At 42.1% G+C, this 13,531-nt stretch overlaps 1 protein-coding gene across 1 annotated transcript in view; it reads right to left on the bottom strand.

Moving 5' to 3' along the window:
• The window catches only part of LOC123518385, a 35,948-nt gene that overhangs the window by 2,035 nt on the left and 20,382 nt on the right, over window positions 1-13,531 (bottom strand). Inside the window, exons 3-6 of the mRNA XM_045279195.1 lie at window positions 5,948-6,035; window positions 2,654-2,741; window positions 1,584-1,669; window positions 592-699 (exon numbers count right to left, since the gene is read on the bottom strand). Coding sequence (XP_045135130.1) covers window positions 592-699; window positions 1,584-1,669; window positions 2,654-2,741; window positions 5,948-6,035 — 370 coding nt within the window. The remainder of the gene's footprint in view (window positions 1-591; window positions 700-1,583; window positions 1,670-2,653; window positions 2,742-5,947; window positions 6,036-13,531) is intronic.

The following is a 13,531-nucleotide window of genomic DNA, read 5'->3' as shown; positions in this document are numbered from 1 at the left end:
TAACATTAAACCCTTCAATACTGGTACACATTTTTCCTATAGATTTGTGTACGATCATTTTATTTACATTAGGAAAATCTATGAAAGTCAGAAGATTGATGGCCAGAGTTTTTACTATTCTAATCCCCCACATGAGTTTCTGCAGCTGTATAAAATCGCCAAATAGTAAGCAGAATGGATATGGAAACGCGTCATGGTTCTCAAGGAAGTTGTACAGGAATGGTGGTGTGCAATTACCTGAGAGTTGTTTGTGAGTGCTGTGATCATTGAAGTCGATGGATTTGTTCTGCTTTTTCTATATAAGAGGGGGAAGCTGAGGCAAAGGGCAACAAAAAACGGAAAAAAAGACCTACTTAATTGCCATTTTCCTTGCAAGTTTGAGAGGGTTAGCCTCCAGAAAAAGGATTATATGTATGCACGCCTTCAATAAAGTAACTTCCATTCTACACACACATTCCATCTCACACACACACACACACACACACACACACACACACACACACACACACACACACACACACACACACACACACACACACACACACACACACACACACACACACACACACACACACACACACACACACACACCTTGTTGATGTGGTCCCGCAGCACGTTGGAGTACACACAGCACACAGCTTCCAGCGCCATGAACGCAATGCTCGCCACCACCCACAGCGACACCAGCTCCAGCCGCTCCTGCCAGAGAGAGAGAGAGAGAGAGAGAGAGAGAGAGAGAGAGAGAGAGAGAGAGAGAGAAAGGAGTTAAGGTTTTCATAATGGCGTAAAGTTAAGTGGTAACAGTGGGCATTATACGATGTGACCCTACATTAGTTTGTATAGTTATGTAGAGAGAGCCCGGTCTGGGCCAAAAGGTCTGCTGCTGTTTTATGTTAGGGAAGAAAGTAGAGGATCGTTTGGCTTTGAATGATTTATTAATGGTGGTGCTTAGAGGAAAACACACACACACACACACACACACACACACACACACACACACACACACACACACACACACACGTCCGGTAGCTCAGTGGTTAGAGCGCTGGCTTCACAAGCCAGAGGACCGGGGTTCGATTCCCCGGCCGGGTGGAGATATTTGGGTGTGTCTCCTTTCACGTGTAGCCCCTGTTCACCTAGCAGTGAGTAGGTACGGGATGTAAATCGAGGAGTTGTGACCTTGTTGTCCCGGTGTGTGGTGTGTGCCTGGTCTCAGGCCTATCCGATGATCGGAAATAATGAGCTCTGAGCTCGTTCCGTAGGGTAACGTCTGGCTGTCTCGTCAGAGACTGCAGCAGATCAAACAGTGAAATAGTTAAACACACACACACACAGAAAGCGGCGAGGCAAATGTGCAGCAGTAAATAGGTACGGGATGTAACTCGAGGGGTTGTGGCCTCGCTTTCTCGGTGTGTGGAGTGTGTTGTGGTCTCAGTCCTTCCCGAAGATCGGTCTATGAGCTCTGAGCTCGCTCTGTAATGGGGAAGACTGGCTGGGTGACCGGCAGGTGACCGTGGTGAATTACACACACACACACATTCTCTCTCTCTCTCTCTCTCTCTCTCTCTCTCTCTTTCTCTCACCTGCGTTATCCCCACGATGAGGAAGCAGCTGAGCACAATGATGGCGAGGTGTGTGCACAGCGTGGCCAGGTAGGCGATCTGCACACCTGCAACACACACTCTCCTTAGCACAGGTGTAGCAGGAAAAAAGGAAGATTTCTATCCAACTCGGGAAGTTTCTACATTATTAATTTCAGCTCGTTTTATATTTGTTGCGTTTTCACGTATGCGTAATGCTGTTATCTTAGCCTTTTATGAAATGTATATTCTTTTTTTTTAAACAGCAATAAATTCCCTTTCATCACGAGTATTTCTATCCCTGATGAAACTGCGGTCACTTGCGTCTCTCCATGCCTTGTCTTGGCTTCATCATTTCCTTCCTGTCCCAGTGTCTCTGGTTTCCTTTGGTTATTATAAGTTTTCCCGTCAACCATTGTTACGTTTTCCCTCTCCAGATAAATTTTATTTGAGTGAATGGCGTTGTTATAACCTTTCCTGACGTACAGCAACGGAGAGATATCGTCCATCCTTCGCGCCCCATGTCGTCACACACTCGCCCTCGAAGGTTGTGATGAAGCCTTCCTATCAGCTCCCTCTTTCCCCTCTCTGCTGGTGAGTGGTGTGGAAACACGTTTTATTTTCATATGCGTGCATATGCACATACAGCTGCAAGTGCACCAGTCAGAGTAAGAGAAACTCCGGATATTGTTGGAAGCTGCAAAATTAGGAGAATATTCGTGTTTGATGATAAATTCACTTATCGCGGTGCACCGTTTCGTGGTAAACAAATGGAATATGTGTGGTTTGGAGATGAGCGGCCAAATTCGTTGTGAGAGCAAGAGAAAATTGTTTCATGTATTCCCTGCGAGTTTCGGAAGCTGAAAATGAAAAGTGGAGTTGGAACTTTTGTTAGCAACTGTACGTGACACGCATACGCCGCTCGCTATTCAAAGTCTTTATGAGTTCTCGGGAGTCCTGGGAAGGGTCTTCTTTTTTATGCTATACGAGGCAGGAGGAATATCACGTGAATTGAAATTCATTAAACTATGACATTTTTTTTTCGATAAGTAACAAATACTTTACGTAGTTACCATAGTATACATCCTGAAGGTGGTTCGGATGCCGCCCATTCACTGCCAGCCGCCACCCGCACAGTGCAGCCACCACCACAGACACCACCTGCAACCAAGAAAGCGTTGATGAAACTGTTTGGAGACCGGAAAGAGCAGTGTCTTCCTGCCTCACGGAAAGAAGAGTGTTATGCAACTGGGAAAAAATACAGAGGCTCGAGAGAGAGAGAGAGAGAGAGAGAGAGAGAGAGAGAGAGAGAGAGAGAGAGAGAGAGAGAGAGAGAGAGAGAGAGAGAGAGAGAGAGAGAGAGAGAGAGAGAGAGAGAGAGAGAGAGAGAGAGAGAGAGAGAGAGAGAGAGAGAGAAGAAATATACAATGTCATTTTATTCTTATCATCGTCATAAGGTAATGACTTTTAATTAAAACAGGTAATGAAATAGCAGTGTTGATGATAAGCAGGTGACATGCGGGCTTTGTTGCATAAAAAGTTGATCCAATCCCAGCATCACCGCCGGCACGCAAAATGTTATTCATACTCTTACTTCACTTTTTATCGTTCGCAGTTAAGTTGTGGAAGAAATAACTAAGACTTCAAGAATTTCACTCTTTAAAGTTGGTTGCTGGCGTTCGGGATCTATTTTAAGATTAACTCCATCAGTACCATGACGCGTTTACGTATTCATTCTCTTTACTATTTGGTGATTTTACACAGCTTCAGAAACTTATGTGTGGGATTTGAATAGTGAAGACTGTGGCTATTAATCTTCTGATCTCCATAGACCCTTCCTAACGTCAGTAAAATAGTCTAATCGCACACACACAAATCTCACGCACACACACAAATCTCAAGATGAAAATGCGTCCCAGTACTGAAGAGGCTAAGTTTTAAGATACAAGCAAAAATTTTTGGCTTTTATTCTATGATTAGCTTTTAAATTGAACTGAGCTGAGTTGCCTTTGTAGCGGCACTCCCTCACGTGTTCCTCCTCACTATCTGGGTCTTATATTTTCTTCTTTCTTCTTCCCTTTTTCCTTTCTCTCATTTAAATCTATCCACCAATCGTTTTTTTCCCTCTTCTCAGCTGAAGGATCCATACTGAACAACACACTTCCATACTCTCGAAGAAAGTATGGAAAGCTACTTCATTTCCAGTTAGTTTGTTAGTAAACGAGTCATTTATTTCACCGACTTGCTTTACCTTTCTCTCTCTCTCTCTTTCATATCCTCGTTTTCACTTGCATACTCTCCTCCTCCTCCTCCTCCTCCTGTTCCTCCACATGCCCGCTCAGACGTGTAATTCAATCCATCACGCCACGTGGATTCTCGGGGGAGGAGGAGGAGAGAGGGCGGAGGAATAGAAAAGTGGATGAACTGAGAACCCACACGTGTTTGTTGATGGAAAGTAAACAGTGTGCATATTGTCTTGCTACACCGCTCTGCCAAATCTCTCTCTCTCTCTCTCTCTCTCTCTCTCTCTCTCTCTCTCTCTCTCTCTCTCTCTCTCTCTCTCTCTCTCTCTCTCTCTCTCTCCACAACTCGCGAGGGAAGGATACTCATTCATACTTTATCATTTTCTTTCTTCATCGGGATTTGCTTGTAAAAAGAGAAATGATTTATAAGACTGTGCCATTAATATTCATTCTCCTCACTGATAAACCAACCTCGTGTGTGTGTGTGTGTGTGTGTGTGTGTGTGTGTGTGTGTGTGTGACCTATTGCGGGTTATTTCCCGTTAATGGATGACTATACAGCGCCCTTTAATATCATAAAACTCAGTGCCTTTGCGAACCTGTGCAATATTAGTTTGATATTGGTTCATACTCCTCTCTCTCTCTCTCTCTCTCTCTCTCTCTCTCTCTCTCTCTCTCTCTCTCTCTCTCTCTCTCTCTCTCTCTCTCTCTCTCTCTCTCTCTCTCTCTCTCTCTCTCTCTCTCTCTCTCTCTCTCTCTCTCTCTCTCTCTCTCTCTCTCTCTCTCTCTCTCTCTCTCTCTCTCTCTCTCTCTCTCTCTCTCTCTCTCTCTCTCTCTCTCTCTCTCTCTCTCTCTCTCTCTCTCTCTCTCTCTCTCTCTCTCTCTCTCTCTCTCTCTCTCTCTCTCTCTCTCTCTCTCTCTCTCTCTCTCTCTCTCTCTCTCTCTCTCTCTCTCTCTCTCTCTCTCTCTCTCTCTCTCTCTCTCTCTCTCTGTCTATCAGAATTTATTGTCAACTGGTGTCCGGCTGACTTACTACCTGACGCGCGGTTCATGGAAGAGTGCATGTGGTGGTGGTGGTGGTGGTAGTGGTGGTGGTGGACAGAGATGGATGGGTGGCGTATGGGTTTGCCAAATTACTTTAGTTTGGATTCAAGTTTGATTAGATTAGGTTTAGAAAGGTTAGGTCACGTTCATGAAGAGTGGCAGCTGTACTGGTGGTGATGGGTAGAGGTGGATGTACGGAAGTTTGGATGGATAGTTGGATGGTTAGGTTAGGTTGCGTTAGGTTAGGTTAGAATAGATAAGGTTAAGTTAGGTTAGGTTTATTAATGGATGCATGGATAGTTTGGTTAGGTTAGGTTAGGTTAGAATAGGTAAGGTTAAGTTAGGTTAGGTTCATTGATGGATGTATATATGTATGGTTTGGTTAAGTTGTATAGGGTTAAATTAGATCAGGCTAGGTTCATTGATGGGTGCATGGATGGCTGGTTAGGTTAGGTTAAGTTACAGATAGGGGTATATTCGGAAAGGTAAGATAAAATTAGGTTAGGTCCATGAAGACTGATGGTGATGTAGTAGAGATGGATGGATAGGAAATAGCCGTAAGTAAGTGAAACTAGACTAGGTTAGGACCTTGAGTAGTGGTGGCAACAATGCTACTCTGTGTACTCTAAATTGGCTCCTGAGTCTGGGTCTGAATGGTGTCCCGGGAAAGTGTAGTTGTCAGATCTCAAGGAAAACTGTGAGCTATCCTTGTAATAAGTGCGTTGATCAACAGAAAAAAGATATAATTCACATCAAGTCAATTACGTATTCAATAAACTACAATACGTTTTAAATTCAGGAGCCATTTTAGAGTAGACAGACTATAGTAGTGATGGTGATAGTCCTGGCAGAGAGATGGATGAATGAATGGATGGGCGGCGGCGTGCGTGGATGAGTGCACGGTCGGGAAGGCGGGCCGGAATATTGGTTTTGACAGAGTGACTGCGATAATGTAACACAGGCGTTGATTGAACCTCGAAGCTTTGATCTTTGGTGTGAAGGGCATATTAATTTTGAGTGGTGTGCACCAGTAATTGAGTGTGTGTCGGGTGCTGGGGGTGTGTGACGGGCGGGTACTCACTATGGTGTAGAGTGCAGCTGTGAGGGCGGCGTGGCGGGCGTCAAGACGAAGCCATCCACGCCCTCCCACGTGAACCACTGGAGCCACCCTGGCAGAAGAGAGAGAGAGAGAGAGAGAGAGAGAGAGAGAGAGAGAGAGAGAGAGAGTAATGATGAAAATTAATCACTGCAGCTACGCACACACACACACACACACACACACACACACACACACACACACACACACACACACACACACACACACACACACACGCTTGCGCAAACAAAATATATATCTTTCCATAATGACACGAAATTAATTCCCTTCACACACACACACACACACACACACACACACACACACACACACACACACACACACACACACACACACACACACACACACACACACACACACACACACACACACACACACACACACACACACACACACACACACAATGGACGAGGAAACTACCCGTACTTAATTATCCTCCCAGCAAAGGGGACGGAAAAATTAATGACATTAGCGGTAACTCTGCCTTGATTAGTGCAAAGCTTCCGTCGCAAGTAACTCATCAGGTTGGAGCTTATTGGAGGCTTACGTGTGGAAGAGGGTTGGTTGAAAAATAATATCCCAACAATTATAGGAAGGCATAAGGTAAAGATGGAGCCAATGCTACGACAATTATTATAGTAATAGACAATGACTGATGGAACTCTGGCACACGTATCCTGACATTGTAGTGAGATGATGATGAAGGGGATAAGGATGAGTGTGTGTGGATTGGTAGCAAAAATATCTCTTTAGCCCCTACAATACTGGGACACATTTTCACCTTAAGATTTGTGTACGATTAGCCCATTTTATTGACATTAGGAAGGGTCTATAGAGGTCAGAACATTAATGGCCACAGTTTTCACTATTCTAATCCCCAACATAAGTTTCTGAAGCTGTGTAAAATCAACAAATATTAAGAAGAATGAATAAAGAAACGCATCATGGTACTCAGGAAGACAGAAACTAAAAATGACTTTCAGAACCACTATACATATTCCAGTGACTATCAACGCGACTGTTGGGATTAGCATACGTATACTAACATTATAGGCACATGAAGAAAACGGGGGATTAAGAAAAGTACATATTTTTGTGTAGTAAAAAAAATAACTTTGTAATTATAAGAACAAAAAAACTAAAAAAAAAAAATAGTTGCAGAACCTTTATAAATGTTGCAATAAATAGTTTTGAATGTGGCGTATACTGAGAGTACAGGTATATGAGGAAAGAGAATAAGAAGAAATACATATGATGGTGCAAAAGGAAATAAAGGGAAAGCAGCGTAGAAAAGTGCGAGACAGGAGAAATATGTGCATGTGAAGAAGAGAGATGAGTGACACACGCGGTACTTCAGAGGCAGGAAAAGATACTGGAGGGGAGTTGATTGTTTGGTGGAAGGAAGAGATGCGAGGCCAAGTGTTGCTGGGAAGAAAATACTGTTTAGGAAGATCGATTTCATTTTGATCAGGAGAGTAAACGATGGAGTCAGTAAGTTCGAAAGTAAAATTTGGATCTGTCGTGTGCGGAGGGACGAAAGAGAGAGAGAGAGAGAGAGAGAGAGAGAGAGAGAGAGAGAGAGAGAGAGAGAGAGAGAGAGAGAGAGATTAAACACACACACCAAAAAAAAAATCAATCAAAAAGAGATGAAGGCAGATCCCCGCAGACAGACTGACATTCCAGAAAAAGAATGACTTGTGAACAAACCCAAATTGAATTCGAGTCAGCGTAAGAAGAGATGTCGTAATACAGAGATTCAGGAACAAAGAAGAGGCTCACGAATAGGGATGGAGGAGGGGGTGAAGGAAGAAGGAAGGGAAGAAAAGAAGGTGGAGGAGGAGGAGGAGAAGGAGAAGGAGGAAGAGATGATTTGAAAACCCTTGTGACAAAAGAATGGGAAAGAGTGAAAACCCACAATACCCCGCGGTCACTCCAGCGTTTCCCTTCCTCGACACACCTCCCTCAGACTGACACTCCTTTCCTTCGTCATCTTGGTGGATGTGATGGAGACCTAACCGTACTGAGCCTAGGACAGGATTTTGACAGTAGGCTGATGGTAGGGAGGAGGAGGAGGAGGAGGAGGAGGAAGAGGAGGAGGAGAAGGAGGAGGAGATGGAAGGAAGGAAGGAAGTAAGGAAACAAGTAAAGAAGATGAAAAAAAAACAAGAAGAAGGGAAAGAGGAAGGAAAAGGAGGAGGAGAAGGAAAGAAGGAAGGAAGGAAGGAAGGAAGGTAAAATGGAAGCAAGTAAAGATGAGAAAAAGAACAAGAAGAGGGGAAAAGAAGACCAAGGAGAAGAAGAAAAAGAAAGTGGTGATGGTGATAAAGATGATGATGAAAACAGAAGAGAAAGATGAAAGTGAAGAAGAAAAGAAAGGAGTTGAAGATGATACTGATGAGGAAAGTGATTTGATAATGTGTATAGATCTTTTCTGAAACACACACACACACACACACACACACACACACACACACACACCAAAGACATACATAAAATTCATACATAAAATAAAGGCAAGAAAGTTTGGAGATGCTGAGATTGAGGACGAATGGATGAATTATTAATCTCATTGCTCAGAAGACAGACGAGGAAGAAGAAGAAGAAGAAGAAGAAGAAGAAGAAGAGGTAGAGAAGGAGTGAGGTTAATACAGTAGATGAAGTAATCCTATTTGAAAAAGGAAGAGGGGAAAAAGGATGACTTAAGTGGAATCTCTCTCTCTCTCTCTCTCTCTCTCTCTCTCTCTCTCTCTCTCTCTCTCTCTCTCTCTCTCTCTCTCTCTCTCTCTCTCTCTCTCTCTCTCTCTCTCTCTCTCTCTCTCTCTCTCTCTCTCTCTCTCTCTCTCTCTCTCTCTCTCTCTCTCTTATTACTTTCAACTTTTTTTTTTTACCTTGGTCGATGTTCCCTCTTACATAAAAAAAAGAACTCACTGTCTGCATGTTACTGTTCCTCCAACACAGCACTGAACCTTTTACTCACAAACTCTCCCCACATTATTGCTAATCTTCATATTGCAAATTATCTTCACTCTTTAATTTTCTTGGGTTTTTTTTCCTGGCTAAGAACTCAATTGTTTCCAAAGAGAAGTATCGAGTTTTGTTTCTTTTTGTGAGTTTTTTTTTTTTTATTAGTTTTTTTCCCCTCTATCTTTGTCTGTCTGTCTGTCTCTGTGTCTGTCTGCCTACCTGTCTGTCTGTCTATCTGTCTGTCTCTGTCTTTGTTTCTGTTTATGTCTGTCTGTCTGTCTGTCTGTCTGTCTGTCTGTCTGTCTGTCTCTCTCTCTCTCTCTCTCTCTCTCTCTCTCTCTCTCTCTCTCTCTCTCTCTCTCTCTCTCTCTCTCTCTCTCTCTCTCTCTTGGCCGATCCCCCAGAGCCATAAAAAAAGGTAAAAATTCAAATACATCAAGAATTTTTCAGTAAGCCAGACATTTCCCTTCTATGAGCCGCGGCCCTCTCCTCACTTTTCCCATCCCAGAAAATGTGTAGCAGAAAACTTACCCATAAAATCCTTCTAGATATTTTTTGGGTTCAGTATTTTCCTCCTTACATAAAAAAGTGTACTAATCTCGTGATGGACGTGAACTTAACTTGGAGGGAGTGAGGAGTGACATTATCGCCTCCTATTTCACGTCTTTTTTTGCCGATAATGTGATGGCCTTGACAAAGAATCTTCTGTTCGTGTTCTCTCTTGCATCATTTGTTTCCTTCTTATTTTTCTTTTCTTCTCTCTGTATGCCCCTCATGTTTTTTCTTCCTCTTCTTCTTCTTCTCTTTCTTCTTCCTCTTGTTGCGGCGCCTAAGCCAAAATCCATCCATATATCTTCTTCCTCTTCCTCCTCTTCCTCCTCCTCCTCCTTCTTCTCACCATCATCTTCCTCATCATCATCATTGTCATCATCATCTCCTTCGTTCCAATTTCTGACTTACCGATAACTAGATAACTATTTTTCTCCTTGCTATTCCATATTTGATCTTGCCATCCCTTCATGTACGAGTGCAGTAAAACTTTTCCTGTCATATTACATTTCTGGAGCTCTATCTTCCTAACTTTTCTTTTTTATTTTAAGACTTTTTTTTTTCTCTCTCTCTATTCCATGTTTATCTTCTCAGTCCTACACATTATCCTCCTACGTTCCTCCTTTTTCTGGTTCACATTCTCTTTCCACTTTTCTCTTCTACGCTAAGTTTCTTCCAACTTTCCTATCCTCATGATCTTTTTCCTTTCCTCTTATTCCACGTGTAATATCTTTTTTAGTCCTATTCTTTCATATTTTTAGTCTCTGTTTTAGCTTTATATCACTCATACCTTCTTTTACCTCTTCTTTTAGTCCATCTTTGTATTTTGATCTTTGTAGTCATATTTTCGTTCTCTTCTTGACGTTCCATGTGTATCTTTTCACTCCTACACCTTCCTTCACCTCTTCTCTTAGTCTCCTTTGCCTCCTTATTCTTATCTTCTTCTTTTTTTTAATTGATATTCTTGTGTATCATTTTTTTTTCCTCTTCTTGTTATTTCACGTGTATTTTTTTTTTTCACTCGCACACCTTCCTTCACTTCTCCTCTTAGTCTCCTTTCCCTCCTTATTATCACTTTTCTTTTTTAATCGATTTTTTTAGCTATCGTATTTTTTCCTCTTATTATTCCACGTGTTGTGTTTTTTTCACTCCTACACCTTCATTCACCTCTCCTCTTCGTCTCCTTTCCTTCCTTATTCTTATCATCTTTCTTTTTAATCAACTTTTTTGTCTGTATTATTTTTTTTTATCTTGTCATTCCACGTGTTGTATTTTTTTCACTCCTACACTTTCATTCACCTCACTTTTCAGTCTATTTTTTGCTTCCTTCTTCCTATCTATCACCTTTCTTTTATAACCAATTTTTTTTTTTTTGCGTATCCTAAGTTTTTTTATCATTCATTTTTTTCTTCTTGTTATTCCACGTGTAGCATTTTCTTCACTCCTACAGATTCATCCACCTCTTCTTTTAGTCTCCTATCCCTCTTTATTCCTATCACCTTTATTTTCATCGACAATTTTTGCGTATCATATTTTTTTTTTCTCTTGTTATTCCACGTGTAGCAATTTTTCAGTCCCACACGTTCCCTCACCTCACACTTCATTCTATATCTCCCTTCTAATCCATAATTCATCCGTGTCTCTCTCTCTCTACACTTCTAACTTCATCCGTCCCAATCCAATTCTTTCGCAGGGACCAGTGTTCGTCTTCATTGCTCATTCATTGATTCGCCTCATTTAGAAACACGATACACTCCGTAAAGTAATTTTGTGTTTGGGACGAAGACTCACCATTGTATTTTGATGCTGTGTCCCGAACTTCCAGTAAGATAAGCAAGAATCAGTTAGTGGTTTGTTTATTTTCTTTTTTCTTTCCATTTTTCTTGTTCCAGTGAGTTTCGTGGATAAGTTTTTAATCACAAATACACACACACACAAACACACACACACACACACACACACACACACACACACACACACACACACACACACACACACACACACACACACACACACACACGGTTAGAAAGAAAAGCACATTCAGAAATTTAGACATAAACACAAGAAAAGAGACTGATAAGTAAGCAAACAGAGGAAAGACATGCCAGAAAACACTAGTAACGCATGGACAACAAGCAAAATACTAGAAAAGAACAAGAAAGTGAAAGGTAAAAGGTGAAGCAAAATAGAATATAAACTCGAGAGAAAACGAAAATATTAGAAACTACAAAAATAGAATTACAGGAAAAAATATAAAGAGAGAGAGAGAGAGAGAGAGAGAGAGAGAGAGAGAGAGAGAGAGAGAGAGAGAGGCGCAGCGGAAAGGAATGCAAGGAGTAAGCGAGGCAAAGATCATCGTTTGTGGATACTGCGCACGACGTTCTGCCTTCAATGAATAAATTTGTTTTTTCCTTTGCGTTACTGATTACCTTAGTCAGATAACACAGACAGACAGACAGACAAACAGGGAGGCAGGCAGGCAGGGAATCAGGCAAGCAAGTGGGCGAACAGGGAATCAAGCAGGCAGGGAGGCACGCAAACAAGCAGACAGGGTAGGATGGACACAGGCAAGCAAACTGGGAAATAGGAAATGAGAAAGATAAGCAAGGGACGTAGTAAAAGAAGCAGACAGGAACGCAGGGAGGCAGAGAAGTAGGCAGGCAGGGAGGGAGACAGAAATATAGGCAGCGGACATGTATACAGAAGATTCAGTAGAAATATCCACTCTTTTTTTTTTATACCATGTGGGCTTTTCACGGGAATTTATGGGCTAAAGGGGCCCCGAGTGAGGAAGCCCAACCTACACTCGGACCGTGGACAGGATTCGAACCCGTGCGCTTGGAGACCTCTCGGACCCCAAAGCACGCAAGGTTCCACTGTACCACGGCGGCAGTAATGCATAAGGAAATAGATGAAAGTACGAAATAGATAAGCAAAGAGTGTAAAAATATCTTCCAGAAACTAAGTGAAATACGAGTAAGCAGATAGATAGACAGATGGATAGATAGATAGATAGATAGATAGATAGATAGATAGATAGATGAATAAAAAAGATAAATAGATAGACAGGTACATAGGTAGATAGTTATTTAGATGCGTAGAGAGAGAGAGAGAGAGAGAGAGAGAGAGAGAGAGAGAGAGAGAGAGAGAGAGAGAGAGAGAGAGAGAGAGAGAGAGAGAGAGAGAGAGAGAGAGAGAGAGAGAGAGAGAGAGAGAGACAGAGAGAGAGCGAGAATACTGGAGTACAATAAAATTAGGAAAATTAAAAGAATAAAGACCAAAGAGAAGAAAGAATAAATAAAAAAAGAAGAAAAACTAAAAGAAAAAAGTGTGAACAGAAAAAAATAAATGTCAAGTGAATAAAAACAAAAGAAAAAGAAGAAAAAAAACATTATTGGTGAAAGAAAAAGAATGAATGAAACCGAAGTATTGGAAGCGTGAGAGAGAGAGAGAGAGAGAGAGAGAGAGAGAGAGAGAGAGAGAGAGAGAGAGAGAGAGAGAGAGAGAGAGTAATAGACAGGAAAGAATGTTGGAAAGAGTTGGAGGAAAAGCTGGAAAATTTCTCTCCCTTCTTTTCCTCCTTCTCCTCCTCCTCCTCCTCCTCCTCCTCCTCCTCCTCCTCCTCCTCCTCCTCCTCCTCCTCCTCCTCCTCTCTCACACACTTAACATAATAGCATTACCATACATTTCATTTTGTCTTATTTTCATTTACTGAGCTTTTTTTTTTTTACATAGTTTTTTTGAAGAGTTGCTGCCTTCCCCATTTTCTAAACCATACCAATCTCTCTCTCTCTCTCTCTCTCTCTCTCTCTCTCTCTCTCTCTCTCTCTCTCTCTCTCTCTCTCTCTCTCTCTCTCTCTCTCTCTCTCTCTCTCTCTCTCTCTCTCTCTCTCTCTCTCTCTCTCTCTCTCTCTCTCTCTCTCTCTCTCTCTCTCTCTCTCTCTCTCTCTCTCATCTTCCATGCCTCCCAGCCTCCTCCCAGATTCAATTCTCACCCTCCTCTCTCATCTCAAATGTAAAGTGATTGTCTCGTGA

This window comes from Portunus trituberculatus, chromosome 43 (assembly GCF_017591435.1).
Source record: "Portunus trituberculatus isolate SZX2019 chromosome 43, ASM1759143v1, whole genome shotgun sequence".
NCBI lineage: Eukaryota > Metazoa > Arthropoda > Malacostraca > Decapoda > Portunidae > Portunus > Portunus trituberculatus.
The sequence above is the reverse complement of the archived record's forward strand: the minus strand, read 5'-3'. Positions and strand labels throughout refer to the sequence as shown.